At 43.6% G+C, this 16,163-nt stretch overlaps 1 protein-coding gene across 1 annotated transcript in view; it reads right to left on the reverse strand.

Annotated features, from left to right (window-relative positions):
- LOC143513736 (uncharacterized) overlaps positions 1–13,818 on the reverse strand; it is a 66,743-nt gene extending 52,925 nt beyond the window's left edge. Inside the window, exons 1-6 of the mRNA XM_077004472.1 lie at positions 13,588–13,818; positions 13,268–13,334; positions 12,852–13,153; positions 11,799–12,179; positions 11,037–11,174; positions 10,763–10,875 (exon numbers count right to left, since the gene is read on the reverse strand). Coding sequence (XP_076860587.1) covers positions 10,763–10,875; positions 11,037–11,174; positions 11,799–12,179; positions 12,852–13,153; positions 13,268–13,334; positions 13,588–13,803 — 1,217 coding nt within the window. The 5' untranslated portion in view covers positions 13,804–13,818. The remainder of the gene's footprint in view (positions 1–10,762; positions 10,876–11,036; positions 11,175–11,798; positions 12,180–12,851; positions 13,154–13,267; positions 13,335–13,587) is intronic.
- Between the last annotated feature and the right edge of the window lie 2,345 nt (positions 13,819–16,163).

Here is a 16,163-nt window from a genome sequence, read left to right on the forward strand (position 1 = left end):
TTTTATAGAAGAACAATCATGGGTTCAAAATACTACTGTTTTAATTGGTATTTGAATTGAATTTGAAATGAAACTGTGGCTGATTTAGCCGTGTTATACTAGTCCAACCATGCTTCTTTTTTACTGTGTGGTTAGACTGAGACTTGCGCTGTAGAAGTAGAATTGAAAATATTTTTTGTCTTTTTGGACATTAATAACTTTTTCACTCCCCTTAGATGAAATTTAATGCCACTCTTCAAAAAAGAATGTAATTCAATACATTTAAAGACCTTAAAAATCTTTTATTTAAGCCTTTTAAAGGACCCGCCGAGACCCTGGTCTTGGTAATGATGGGCACCGAATTCCAGGCATCTTCCTGAGGTTGGGTGATGCGGCCTCCGGACGGGTGGGCCCCGTCGTGACCAACACGCCCGACTGGAGTCCTTCTTAGACAGGAGCTGCTCAGGTACCTTGATCTGCTCCCTCTGCTCCTCCAAGTTTGCCTCTTTGTGGATCTCGACGATGGTCTTGGGGCCCTGGTCACCCCTCCGGGGCACCCAGTTATTCTACCATAGTTGGAAAGAGAGGAGCGCTTTCAAAATGCATTCAACACGGCAGCCACCTTGTCAGGATGGGCAATTAAGAAAAGCAAACCTGCAAAAGGAAAGCAGTCCAACCACCTCTGCATGACTAGCAATGAAACCTCCACACTCAAATACTGAAGCTGGTCAATGGCTGTTCTATAAACTATACTTGTACAGTAAGCATTCGAGTATAAATTAATGAAAGCAAGGAAACATTTGTAGAGACACTGAAGAAGTCCAACGGATGGGTGTGTAACACTTACCTGTCTGAGGTCCAGGACATCTTGCAGTTTGCAGCGGATCCTCAATGAGGTCTTCCTCGCGTTTATTATTTTACTTATGTAGCTGCAATAGTGGTCCATTTTGGGCTGATTAGTCAAAAACAAGACTCTCGTTAGCATGCTTGTGGCTACCGCCTGGTAAAAACTACCGCCAAGAGTTAACAGCCAGGTAGGAGGAACATAAGCGCATGATACCTTGGCCTTCTCGATGTCCTTGCCAATGGTGGAGAGTAGGATGCAGAGACACTCTAGTCTTTCCTCGCTGTGGCTCTTCTGGAGCAGCTTGACTATACAGTCATGCAATATAAGCTCCGACAGCATCTCCACCTTAAACAGCTCCCCGATAAACTTGATGTTACCGAGGGAACGGTGGCGGGCCTCGTCCTTTATGGCGTCCAGCTCCTCGATCAGGCGCTGACGCTCCTCATCCTGGCGGGAAATATCGGGGGGTTGGCGTTAACACGAGACGAGGCCCGGATATACGGCACATTTAACACAACTAAAACGACTGGACTTCACGCTAACAATACACATCCAATGTTGTGCACTTGGAGGGAAGGTGCACTATCAAGATGGTGAGACTGTCGCACCTCTGATGCGGCTTCCAGCTCCTTCTGCTTGCGCTCGTTGCTGTCCTTGTCCTTCGCAAACTCCTTCTGGCAGCAATTGAGCAGCAGCCTTCCAAAATTCACTGTGCCTCCTGACTTATCAGAGGTGGGCACTTTCAGCTGGGTACCATGAAGAGCAAGCAACAAGCACAAGTGAATAAGAGGTTTTTTCATGACTAGCAACATTAACACAGATGAATGTAGCCAGGGTGCAAATTTTGCTTTCTGACCTGTGTGCAAATTTAGGATAAGCTTGAAATATCACTGCTCAACACATACTACTTTAACTGCCATCACAGATAAGACAAAGTTGCCTTTTGTTAATTTATGTACATTGGCATCAGTCAGACAGTCAGTCAGTCAGTCAGACGTACAGACAGACAGACAGACAGACGGACAGACAGACGGACAGATAGATAGATAGATAGATAGATAGATAGATAGATAGATAGATAGATAGATAGATAGATAGATAGATAGATCTCTTCAGACACTCTGCTAAATTATGCCCTTTCATTATTCTGTGTCCTTGGCCAGTAATTGCACAGCATGGACAGAGGACACAGATCAAAGCAGTTCATTCCTCCCTTTCTGACCAATCAGAAGTCTTGGGAGGGCAGTTGCTGTTTCTGAACACTTGGTGATCTCATGACAGTCAAAGGAGAAAGACACGTACAAACCGGTGAGCAGCACGGCCTGATCTTGCGTCAGAATGGTACATCTGGAGAACAAGGAGACCTTGGCCCGATGACGAAGAGGAAGGGTGATGGTTACCTCACCCCATCACCTCACCTCATGTGGGTCACCAATGAGACCTAACATGCTTAATTCATGTCACTGAAGTATGATGTAATAGTAACCTAATAGTAAAACTGAAGTATGATGAGTAATCGTCAACTGTTGGGAAAGATTCAGTCTGCTGAAAAATACGCCCAATATGAGGTGGACTGAAAAGTATCAGCCATAGGCTTAGTGTACAATTTTTTAAATGACAAATACAAAGAATATTTTTAAAATTTTGTATTTATTTTTTAGGCTACCATTTTTATTTAGTAAGTAAAGACATTGAAAAGAAGAACACAAACACTTTGACTTGGTGAGAAAGAGCCACACATGATTTATCACAGCACAGAATGTCATGGAAATGTATAATTGTGTTTTGCACATTTTAAATGTAAAAGAGTTCAAATAGCCTTTATGGGCAGTGTTTTTTTTCTGCAGTGTTTGTTAAGGGCCAGTAAAGCATTTTCATATAAATATCAACTATATGCCCACGCTGAGGTGTCCTCTTTTTCACCATCTCTGATCCGGTCACCCTAAGTGAACACTTCAGGAACCAGGAGAACAGATTCACAACACACAAGTATCAGGAAAGACTTCTAAAGTTTAATGATAATATGTGTAGTTGAATACAGAACAAAATAGATGGGTCTTAAGACAATTTGGTAAGAATAATAAACCATATGTGTGATTGGTGTTCTCCTTATCAGGAGAGGAGGTACAGTAGACTGGATGTAGGGGAATGGAAAAGTCCAGGGAGAGAGATTCTAAGTGAGGTGCAGACACACAGATAAGGGAATGAACAACATGTCAGTGTGTTCTGATTAAGGATTTGCTGGGTGTACGTATGTCTGAAAAACATCTGGCACAGGAACATCTGTCCAGCGCAGTGGAGTTGGGGTGAAGCAGGGGGACCATAACAGCTGGAACAGGTTGAGACTCAGTAGCAGCATGATGTCAGGAGTAGGTTTACCTCATCAACAGGAGAGACAAGATCATTAGACATGCCTTAGTACAGAGAAGTATAAATTAATGGACTATAGTGTGCAAGGCTCCAGCAAATCTAGCTATGGCAGCACAGCTAAAAGGGTGGAGCTAGAAAATAGCACAGGCATGAGACAAGCAATTAGACAATAGCATTCACCCAATTTTAAATGATAGTTTTCTGTCTTTTTGTCAGACGACTATAGGCTATCTTGCTCTGAAAATGACAATATTTTCTTTATTTAAAATTAGGGGTGGCCATAGATTATTTTTTTTAATCTAGATTAATCTCACTGAAATCTTGAAACTAATCTTAATTAATCTAGATTAAAATGGCTCATTCGGAATATGCGTGCTACCCAAGTAATGATTAAAAGTCCGTTTTTGAGATAAGGGTTCTTTATACAGAGGATCTCCTGTTTTCAAAATGCATCAATAACTGATTGAGAAAGCTGTTCTACTTTGATACTTGAAGAAAAAAAACATGCTCAATAAAATGTAGGCTACTCGTGTTCAATGGTTTATTCAGTTAAACATGAAAATAGTACGGTATGCCTACATACTTTAAGAGGGCATATTCAGTCAAACATGAATTTGTAAGGTTAACTTAAATTTAATTTGAACTTAACAGGCAGCCAATGTAGGGAGGCCAACACTGGAGAAATATGCTCCCTTTTCTTAGTTCCAGTCAGGAGCCTAGCTGCTGCATTTTGAACAAGCTGAAGGCGTGACAGAGCTGATTGGTTGATACCCAAATACAGAGAATTACAGTAATCAAGCCATGATGTAATAAAAGCATGAACAACTGTTTCCATATCTTTAAAAGTTAAAATAGATTTGAGCTTAGAGATTTTCCTTAGCTGATAAAAACTGGAACTATCTGTTTATCAAATGTAAGTGTGGAATCAAAGAGAACGCTGAGATTCCTTACGTAGCTCTGAGTATTTATTAATAAAGGCTCCAGATGTTTAGCATTTGGTGTAACACTGTCTGGATAAAAAAATAATAATAATAGCCTCTGTTTGGCCATCATTCCATTTTTTAAAAATTATTGGACAGCCAAATTCTTATGTCCTGCAGGCAATGTCGATGGGCCGCGTCTTGCAGAGTATCTGCACATTGTTGACCTACAAATTTAATGACTTAAGACCTCCAAGAATAAAAATTAAGACCATTACCATGGCAAAAACATGAATTCTCAAGCTGGGCCCCTCCAAAGCTTTCAGGTAGTCCATGTTAATGTGAGACCTGCTTTGCCTTGCAAATTATTAGCACAATGTCTGATAAACACAGACTCAAATCATCAAATCATTTGTGCACGATTGCAGTATTTACTTTTGAATGGTCATTTTTGAGAACCTTGCCTCAAATATGGCAATATTTCTACAAATATGTCGAAGCAAAAGGTAGGAGAATCTTTAAGGCGACATCACCAAGTTGAGGGTATTCCTGCATCAGCCCTTGGTTTTTTAAGTAAATAAATTGATTTTAAGATGGATAACAAATAGCAAGACATGGCACACATGCACTTGGCAAGAGAACTAGAGTGAATGGCGCTACTGTGTGTATGTGAATGTTTTTATAGAAGAACAATCATGGGTTCAAAATACTACTGTTTTAATTGGTATTTGAATTGAATTTGAAATGAAACTGTGGCTGATTTAGCCGTGTTATACTAGTCCAACCATGCTTCTTTTTTACTGTGTGGTTAGACTGAGACTTGCGCTGTAGAAGTAGAATTGAAAATATTTTTTGTCTTTTTGGACATTAATAACTTTTTCACTCCCCTTAGATGAAATTTAATGCCACTCTTCAAAAAAGAATGTAATTCAATACATTTAAAGACCTTAAAAATCTTTTATTTAAGCCTTTTAAAGGACCCGCCGAGACCCTGGTCTTGGTAATGATGGGCACCGAATTCCAGGCATCTTCCTGAGGTTGGGTGATGCGGCCTCCGGACGGGTGGGCCCCGTCGTGACCAACACGCCCGACTGGAGTCCTTCTTAGACAGGAGCTGCTCAGGTACCTTGATCTGCTCCCTCTGCTCCTCCAAGTTTGCCTCTTTGTGGATCTCGACGATGGTCTTGGGGCCCTGGTCACCCCTCCGGGGCACCCAGTTATTCTACCATAGTTGGAAAGAGAGGAGCGCTTTCAAAATGCATTCAACACGGCAGCCACCTTGTCAGGATGGGCAATTAAGAAAAGCAAACCTGCAAAAGGAAAGCAGTCCAACCACCTCTGCATGACTAGCAATGAAACCTCCACACTCAAATACTGAAGCTGGTCAATGGCTGTTCTATAAACTATACTTGTACAGTAAGCATTCGAGTATAAATTAATGAAAGCAAGGAAACATTTGTAGAGACACTGAAGAAGTCCAACGGATGGGTGTGTAACACTTACCTGTCTGAGGTCCAGGACATCTTGCAGTTTGCAGCGGATCCTCAATGAGGTCTTCCTCGCGTTTATTATTTTACTTATGTAGCTGCAATAGTGGTCCATTTTGGGCTGATTAGTCAAAAACAAGACTCTCGTTAGCATGCTTGTGGCTACCGCCTGGTAAAAACTACCGCCAAGAGTTAACAGCCAGGTAGGAGGAACATAAGCGCATGATACCTTGGCCTTCTCGATGTCCTTGCCAATGGTGGAGAGTAGGATGCAGAGACACTCTAGTCTTTCCTCGCTGTGGCTCTTCTGGAGCAGCTTGACTATACAGTCATGCAATATAAGCTCCGACAGCATCTCCACCTTAAACAGCTCCCCGATAAACTTGATGTTACCGAGGGAACGGTGGCGGGCCTCGTCCTTTATGGCGTCCAGCTCCTCGATCAGGCGCTGACGCTCCTCATCCTGGCGGGAAATATCGGGGGGTTGGCGTTAACACGAGACGAGGCCCGGATATACGGCACATTTAACACAACTAAAACGACTGGACTTCACGCTAACAATACACATCCAATGTTGTGCACTTGGAGGGAAGGTGCACTATCAAGATGGTGAGACTGTCGCACCTCTGATGCGGCTTCCAGCTCCTTCTGCTTGCGCTCGTTGCTGTTCTTGTCCTTCGCAAACTCCTTCTGGCAGCAATTGAGCAGCAGCCTTCCAAAATTCACTGTGCCTCCTGACTTATCAGAGGTGGGCACTTTCAGCTGGGTACCATGAAGAGCAAGCAACAAGCACAAGTGAATAAGAGGTTTTTTCATGACTAGCAACATTAACACAGATGAATGTAGCCAGGGTGCAAATTTTGCTTTCTGACCTGTGTGCAAATTTAGGATAAGCTTGAAATATCACTGCTCAACACATACTACTTTAACTGCCATCACAGATAAGACAAAGTTGCCTTTTGTTAATTTATGTACATTGGCATCAGTCAGACAGTCAGTCAGTCAGTCAGACGGACAGACAGACAGACAGACAGACAGACAGACAGACAGATAGATAGATAGATAGATAGATAGATAGATAGATAGATAGATAGATAGATAGATAGATAGATAGATAGATAGATAGATAGATAGATAGATCACTTCAGACACTCTCCTAAATTATGCCCTTTCATTATTCTGTGTCCTTGGCCAGTAATTGCACAGCATGGACAGAGGACACAGATCAAAGCAGTTCATTCCTCCCTTTCTGACCAATCAGAAGTCTTGGGAGGGCAGTTGCTGTTTCTGAACACTTGGTGATCTCATGACAGTCAAAGGAGAAAGACACGTACAAACCGGTGAGCAGCACGGCCTGATCTTGCGTCAGAATGGTACATCTGGAGAACAAGGAGACCTTGGCCCGATGACGAAGAGGAAGGGTGATGGTTACCTCACCCCATCACCTCACCTCATGTGGGTCACCAATGAGACCTAACATGCTTAATTCATGTCACTGAAGTATGATGTAATAGTAACCTAATAGTAAAACTGAAGTATGATGAGTAATCGTCAACTGTTGGGAAAGATTCAGTCTGCTGAAAAATACGCCCAATATGAGGTGGACTGAAAAGTATCAGCCATAGGCTTAGTGTACAATTTTTTAAATGACAAATACAAAGAATATTTTTAAAATTTTGTATTTATTTTTTAGGCTACCATTTTTATTTAGTAAGTAAAGACATTGAAAAGAAGAACACAAACACTTTGACTTGGTGAGAAAGAGCCACACATGATTTATCACAGCACAGAATGTCATGGAAATGTATAATTGTGTTTTGCACATTTTAAATGTAAAAGAGTTCAAATAGCCTTTATGGGCAGTGTTTTTTTTCTGCAGTGTTTGTTAAGGGCCAGTAAAGCATTTTCATATAAATATCAACTATATGCCCACGCTGAGGTGTCCTCTTTTTCACCATCTCTGATCCGGTCACCCTAAGTGAACACTTCAGGAACCAGGAGAACAGATTCACAACACACAAGTATCAGGAAAGACTTCTAAAGTTTAATGATAATATGTGTAGTTGAATACAGAACAAAATAGATGGGTCTTAAGACAATTTGGTAAGAATAATAAACCATATGTGTGATTGGTGTTCTCCTTATCAGGAGAGGAGGTACAGTAGACTGGATGTAGGGGAATGGAAAAGTCCAGGGAGAGAGATTCTAAGTGAGGTGCAGACACACAGATAAGGGAATGAACAACATGTCAGTGTGTTCTGATTAAGGATTTGCTGGGTGTACGTATGTCTGAAAAACATCTGGCACAGGAACATCTGTCCAGCGCAGTGGAGTTGGGGTGAAGCAGGGGGACCATAACAGCTGGAACAGGTTGAGACTCAGTAGCAGCATGATGTCAGGAGTAGGTTTACCTCATCAAGAGGAGAGACAAGATCATTAGGCATGCCTTAGTACAGAGAAGTATAAATTAATGGACTATAGTGTGCAAGGCTCCAGCAAATCTAGCTATGGCAGCACAGCTAAAAGGGTGGAGCTAGAAAATAGCACAGGCATGAGACAAGCAATTAGACAATAGCATTCACCCAATTTTAAATGATAGTTTTCTGTCTTTTTGTCAGACGACTATAGGCTATCTTGCTCTGAAAATGACAATATTTTCTTTATTTAAAATTAGGGGTGGCCATAGATTATTTTTTTTAAATCTAGATTAATCTCACTGAAATCTTGAAACTAATCTTAATTAATCTAGATTAAAATGGCTCATTCGGAATATGCGTGCTACCCAAGTAATGATTAAAAGTCCGTTTTTGAGATAAGGGTTCTTTATACAGAGGATCTCCTGTTTTCAAAATGCATCAATAACTGATTGAGAAAGCTGTTCTACTTTGATACTTGAAGAAAAAAAACATGCTCAATAAAATGTAGGCTACTCGTGTTCAATGGTTTATTCAGTTAAACATGAAAATAGTACGGTATGCCTACATACTTTAAGAGGGCATATTCAGTCAAACATGAATTTGTAAGGTTAACTTAAATTTAATTTGAACTTAACAGGCAGCCAATGTAGGGAGGCCAACACTGGAGAAATATGCTCCCTTTTCTTAGTTCCAGTCAGGAGCCTAGCTGCTGCATTTTGAACAAGCTGAAGGCGTGACAGAGCTGATTGGTTGATACCCAAATACAGAGAATTACAGTAATCAAGCCATGATGTAATAAAAGCATGAACAACTGTTTCCATATCTTTAAAAGTTAAAATAGATTTGAGCTTAGAGATTTTCCTTAGCTGATAAAAACTGGAACTATCTGTTTATCAAATGTAAGTGTGGAATCAAAGAGAACGCTGAGATTCCTTACGTAGCTCTGAGTATTTATTAATAAAGGCTCCAGATGTTTAGCATTTGGTGTAACACTGTCTGGATAAAAAAATAATAATAATAGCCTCTGTTTGGCCATCATTCCATTTTTAAAAATTATTGGACAGCCAAATTCTTATGTCCTGCAGGCAATGTCGATGGGCCGCGTCTTGCAGAGTATCTGCACATTGTTGACCTACAAATTTAATGACTTAAGACCTCCAAGAATAAAAATTAAGACCATTACCATGGCAAAAACATGAATTCTCAAGCTGGGCCCCTCCAAAGCTTTCAGGTAGTCCATGTTAATGTGAGACCTGCTTTGCCTTGCAAATTATTAGCACAATGTCTGATAAACACAGCCTCAAATCATCAAATCATTTGTGCACGATTGCAGTATTTACTTTTGAATGGTCATTTTTGAGAACCTTGCCTCAAATATGGCAATATTTCTACAAATATGTCGAAGCAAAAGGTAGGAGAATCTTTAAGGCGACATCACCAAGTTGAGGGTATTCCTGCATCAGCCCTTGGTTTTTTAAGTAAATAAATTGATTTTAAGATGGATAACAAATAGCAAGACATGGCACACATGCACTTGGCAAGAGAACTAGAGTGAATGGCGCTACTGTGTGTATGTGAATGTTTTTATAGAAGAACAATCATGGGTTCAAAATACTACTGTTTTAATTGGTATTTGAATTGAATTTGAAATGAAACTGTGGCTGATTTAGCCGTGTTATACTAGTCCAACCATGCTTCTTTTTTACTGTGTGGTTAGACTGAGACTTGCGCTGTAGAAGTAGAATTGAAAATATTTTTTGTCTTTTTGGACATTAATAGCTTTTTCACTCCCCTTAGATGAAATTTAATGCCACTCTTCAAAAAAGAATGTAATTCAATACATTTAAAGACCTTAAAAATCTTTTATTTAAGCCTTTTAAAGGACCCGCCGAGACCCTGGTCTTGGTAATGATGGGCACCGAATTCCAGGCATCTTCCTGAGGTTGGGTGATGCGGCCTCCGGACGGGTGGGCCCCGTCGTGACCAACACGCCTGACTGGAGTCCTTCTTAGGCAGGAGCTGCTCAGGTACCTTGATCTGCTCCCTCTGCTCCTCCAAGTTTGCCTCTTTGTGGATCTCGACGATGGTCTTGGGGCCCTGGTCACCCCTCCGGGGCACCCAGTTATTCTACCATAGTTGGAAAGAGAGGAGCGCTTTCAAAATGCATTCAACACGGCAGCCACCTTGTCAGGATGGGCAATTAAGAAAAGCAAACCTGCAAAAGGAAAGCAGTCCAACCACCTCTGCATGACTAGCAATGAAACCTCCACACTCAAATACTGAAGCTGGTCAATGGCTGTTCTATAAACTATACTTGTACAGTAAGCATTCGAGTATAAATTAATGAAAGCAAGGAAACATTTGTAGAGACACTGAAGAAGTCCAACGGATGGGTGTGTAACACTTACCTGTCTGAGGTCCAGGACATCTTGCAGTTTGCAGCGGATCCTCAATGAGGTCTTCCTCGCGTTTATTATTTTACTTATGTAGCTGCAATAGTGGTCCATTTTGGGCTGATTAGTCAAAAACAAGACTCTCGTTAGCATGCTTGTGGCTACCGCCTGGTAAAAACTACCGCCAAGAGTTAACAGCCAGGTAGGAGGAACATAAGCGCATGATACCTTGGCCTTCTCGATGTCCTTGCCAATGGTGGAGAGTAGGATGCAGAGACACTCTAGTCTTTCCTCGCTGTGGCTCTTCTGGAGCAGCTTGACTATACAGTCATGCAATATAAGCTCCGACAGCATCTCCACCTTAAACAGCTCCCCGATAAACTTGATGTTACCGAGGGAACGGTGGCGGGCCTCGTCCTTCATGGCGTCCAGCTCCTCGATCAGGCGCTGACGCTCCTCATCCTGGCGGGAAATATCGGGGGGTTGGCGTTAACACGAGACGAGGCCCGGATATACGGCACATTTAACACAACTAAAACGACTGGACTTCACGCTAACAATACACATCCAATGATGTGCACTTGGAGGGAAGGTGCACTATCAAGATGGTGAGACTGTCGCACCTCTGATGCGGCTTCCAGCTCCTTCTGCTTGCGCTCGTTGCTGTCCTTGTCCTTCGCAAACTCCTTCTGGCAGCAATTGAGCAGCAGCCTTCCAAAATTCACTGTGCCTCCTGACTTATCAGAGGTGGGCACTTTCAGCTGGGTACCATGAAGAGCAAGCAACAAGCACAAGTGAATAAGAGGTTTTTTCATGACTAGCAACATTAACACATGTAGCCAGGGTGCAAATTTTGCTTTCTGACCTGTGTGCAAATTTAGGATAAGCTTGAAATATCACTGCTCAACACATACTACTTTAACTGCCATCACAGATAAGAAAAAGTTGCCTTTTGTTAATTTATGTACATTGGCATCAGTCAGACAGTCAGTCAGTCAGTCAGACGTACAGACAGACAGACAGACAGACAGATAGATAGATAGATAGATAGATAGATAGATAGATCTCTTCAGACACACTAAATTATGCCCTTTCATTATTCTGTGTCCTTGGCCAGTAATTGCACAGCATGGACAGAGGACACAGATCAAAGCAGTTCATTCCTCCCTTTCTGACCAATCAGAAGTCTTGGGAGGGCAGTTGCTGTTTCTGAACACTTGGTGAAATGCATGCATTACAGTGTCCAGCTTTAACAATAAACAAAACATGAACAACCTCCTGAACTCCTCAGTCCCATTGGTGCAGTTTAGCTGCAGAAACACATGGGACAAGATAGAGGTCACATGTGGAACTGGCCATTCGCGCGTGGGCATGTGCACACTCACCATCATCAGGCAGCGACACAATTTAGCATAAGTCACGGAGAACTTGGGCTCAGAGATGGCCTTCTCGTATACAAGATCGACGACTCCCTTGAGCCGCTCCTCCGTGTCCATGCTCAGCTCCGTCAGCTGCTTCATCAGTGGCTGGAACATCTGTGGCGTGAGCTTGTTCAGGATGCTGCGCACACGTCGCAGCAGGTCCAGGGTCTTGGCCACCTCCAGGTTCTCCTCGTCAGCTTCAGCCTTGTGGGCGCGCACCTTCTTCATTGAGGGCCTCCACGCCTTCTCCGCCTTGTTCAGCTGGATGTCGTTGCTGAATGAGACACTGGTGATGATCTTGCGTGGACTTTTGCGCTGGCACTGTGAGGACCTCGAAACTGGAGGCTGGAGGGGGGGTGGGGGGTTAATCTTAATTAAGACAATCAGCTCAACTAAGTCCCCTATAATTCACACTAAGGGTGTAACCAACAGCTCCAAGTGAAACTAGCATAAACCAACAACACCAGCATGGCTAGTAAACAATCTAGACTCTAGAGCAAATCCCATGATGCTCTACAATGTAGAATGTCCATTTACATGTGCCTTTAAAGCAGGAGTGTCCAAAGTGTGGCACTCATCTCCAAAGACGAGATATGATATTGGGTTCACGATAACGAGACGAGACTTTTAAATATTTTTAAGAAAACTTCAAAGATGACAAATATATCTGGAAAAATAGTTTTGGCAAAGTCAAAAAATGCTAATTCAACAGGTTTCTCTCCTGTATGACAGAGTCTCTTAAGACTCATTAATGCAAACAGAGACTGTCCCAAAAACAATTTTTTCAAAAACAATAGAGTTGTATACATCCCCACTATATCTGCCTTAAATATTAGTAAGGATTGCGCTCTTTGTCTGAATTTCCTCCAACTCTGACATGACATTACCCCTTGTACATGTTCAACTATGGAAACTGGTCGAATAGCAATGGCAGCGACTGCAATTTTGGCTTTGGATAGACATTTGCCAAATGTAGATGTTTTCAGCTTTCGGCCCATCAGCAGAAGTAGCACATACCTCTGGCTCCAAAGGGGCCTCAACAGGCTCCTTCTCTGCTTGGGGCACTGCTTCCGATACCAATGGCGCATCCATACTCTCACCCATCTTGGGCTCAAGAGCAGGGATGTCTGCTGGAGGAAGGTCCGTCAGAGGAGGTGGCGGGGAGGCAGACGCTCCGAAATCGGAGTCTTGTCCAACAGGCACTGTGCTCAGTGGTGAGGCCAGTTGGAGACCCTGGGACAGGTTAGGCTCCGTTGTCAGTTTTGAAGGAACCACCAGCTCGGGCACCTTAGATGGAGGCGGGGGGGTTGAGGCAGCTGCTGGCATAGACACAGGTTTCCCATGATCATCTGAACAAGGTGCAATTTCAATTCGGTTTCCAAGTTAATAAAATACAAAAACATGATATAATAACATTAAGAAAACACACTTACCGGGTGGAATCACTACAGTAGCTGTAGGTGGCGTGCTTTCATCATCGGTCTGCACTGCGACCACAGTCTGAGGAAAAGAGTGGGGAACATTGTCAAATTTGGAGCAATTACAAACATTTTAACGTAATGCAAGCATATACATAGGCCTTTCGTATTGAGCTCAGCTGAATGGGTGTGGGCGTAGATGCGTTTCTTGCCCCGGACATAATCTCTTCCGTGACATCACATCCACCCTGTTTGGGGTCTGGTATTCTAATCTGTGGGACATGGTTTTTGGGAGTGAGACCAGGTTCAAGCAGGCAACCTTTCCAGCTCCTCACCTGCTGGCACTCTCTCCTGCGCTGTTGGGGCAGGGCATACTGAGGGGGTGGGGCCTGCTGCTGCAGGGCAGAGCTCAATATGATGGGCCCTGAAGACTGGTACTGGTCCTGCGTAGGGTAATACGGCACACCTGGAGGAAACAAGGCACAATCAGATAACACCTTAGGCTCCACCCCAATGTGGAGAGGGAAAGGAAGTCGTTTTTTCTCCTTCATTTACACTGGCCATTTAACATTTAACAAAATCTATGTTGAGTTAAGAGCCTCTCCTCACCGTACGCAGAGCTCCAGTCAGCATAGGTGCCGTAGTAGAAACCCATGGGCTCATTGGCTACAGGGAACTGCTGGGGCGGGGCATACTGAGGGGGTGGGGCCTGCTGCTGCAGGGCAGAGCTCAGTATGATGGGTGTAGTTGGCCCTGAAGAAAGGTACTGGGCCTGCGTAGGGTAATAATACGGCTCACCTGGAGAAAACAAGGCACAATCAGATAAAACCTTAGGCTCCACCCCATTTTTTTTCTCCTTCATTTACACTGGCCATTTAACATTTAACAAAATCTATGTTGAGTTAAGAGCCTCTCCTCACCGTACGCAGAGCTCCAGTCAGCATAGGTGCCATAGTAGAAACCCGTGGGCTCATTGGCTACAGGGAACTGCTGGGGCAGAGCATACTGAGGGGGTGGGGCCTGCTGTTGCAGGGCAGAGCTCAGTATGATGGGTGTAGTTGGCCCTGAAGAAAGGTACTGGGCCTGCGTAGGGTAATAATACGGCTCACCTGGAGGAGACAAGGCACAATCAGATAACACCTTAGGCTCCACCCCAATGTGGAGAGGGAAAAGAAGTCTTTTTTTCTCCTTCATTTACACTGGCCATTTAACATTTAACAAAATCTATGTTGAGTTAAGAGCCTCTCCTCACCGTACGCAGAGCTCCAGTCAAGATAGGTGCCATAGTAGAAACCCGTGGGCTCATTGGCTACAGGGAACTGCTGGGGCAGGGCATACTGAGGGGGTGGGGCCTGCTGCTGCAGGGCAGAGCTCAATATGATGGGTGTAGTTGGCCCTGAAGAAAGGTACTGGGCCTGCGTAGGGTAATAATACGGCTCACCTGGAGAAAACAAGGCACAATCAGATAACACCTTAGGCTCCACCCCATTTTTTTTCTCTTTCATTTACACTGGCCATTTAACATTTAACAAAATCTATGTTGAGTTAAGAGCCTCTCCTCACCGTATGCAGAGCTCCAGTCAGGATAGACCACAGGGAACTGCTGGGCCAAGGACACGTACTGAGGGTAGTACTACGACACACACACACTAATCATTTCAGCTTGGAAAGGTAACAAGGTGTTTTTAAATTCACGTTGAACACTATCATTAGCATTACCTGTCCAGCTGGAAGGAAGTAGGCAGCGTCCTCGGAGATGGGGAACTGCAGCTGCTGTTGAGAGTTCATCATCTGCGAGTTCTGGTTTATTACTGAAATGTTTTAAAGTCAGAGGTTTTGCACTTAAATCAATTAACAGTGACCACGCTAAAATATGAATGACAGCACATTAATATGAACATATGGCACTAAACCACAAAATTGAAGAAATATACTCTCCATGTTACACTACAGAGAATTTGTTGAGTTAAAATAATGAGCCATCTTTTGCGCCCGAGCAGTCTCAAAACCCTGTAGACAGCTCCTCGTGAAAACATTGGTGTCCCGCATCACAGAAGCGCACATACACACAACTGTGCTGTGTGCACGCTTTTGACTGCAGATGTCACACTGGCTTTGATTTTATCGTCGTGGATTACCTCGTCTAATATTACAAACATGCAGTCTCTGACAGTTTCAGAATCAGTGAAGGGTCATTTTTTCTTTGCTAAATTTCATGACACTCGCAGTGAGGCGGCTGTGGCCTCTCTTGTGCTGTAAATGTCTTTAGTAATGTGGAACAGCTCCTGTTATAAGAAGCTAGCAGGCTCTGCACCTTAGTTGCCCTCTCCTCTGTCCCTTCAGGCAATGCTGTCCCAAAAGCTTGGTGTTTCTCAACATGGTGCCTCCAATTGTTATATTCTTTTAACACTGACAGGCTTTCATTGTAAATCAAGCATACCGGCTTAGAGTTCAATCTTTGAGGTAAACTAGACTTGCATTTCCTGAAGGAAATACTATAGGGCTTGAAAAGGTGTGCCCCCTCTGCTCCATCTGCCCCTCTGCTCCATCACCCCCTCTGCTCCATCTGCCCCTCTGCTCTATCTGCCCCATTTGCCCCTCTCCCTCATCTGCCCCTCTGTTCCATTTGCCCCATTTGACCCTCTGCTCCATCGGCCCCCTCTACTCCATCTGCCCCATCAGCCCCTCTGCTCCATCTGCCCCATTTGCCCCTCTCCCTCATCTGCCCCTCTGCTCTATCTGCCCCATCTGCCCCTCTGCTCTGTCTGCCCCATTTGCCCCTCTCCCTCATCTGCCCCTCTGCTCTATCTGCCCCATTTGCCCATCTACCTCATCTGCCCCTTTGCCCCATCTGCCCCTCTGCTCCATCTGCCCCTCTTCTCCATCTGCCCCATCTGCCCCTCTGTTCCAT

Source organism: Brachyhypopomus gauderio, chromosome 5, assembly GCF_052324685.1.
Source record: "Brachyhypopomus gauderio isolate BG-103 chromosome 5, BGAUD_0.2, whole genome shotgun sequence".
Lineage (NCBI taxonomy): Eukaryota > Metazoa > Chordata > Actinopteri > Gymnotiformes > Hypopomidae > Brachyhypopomus > Brachyhypopomus gauderio.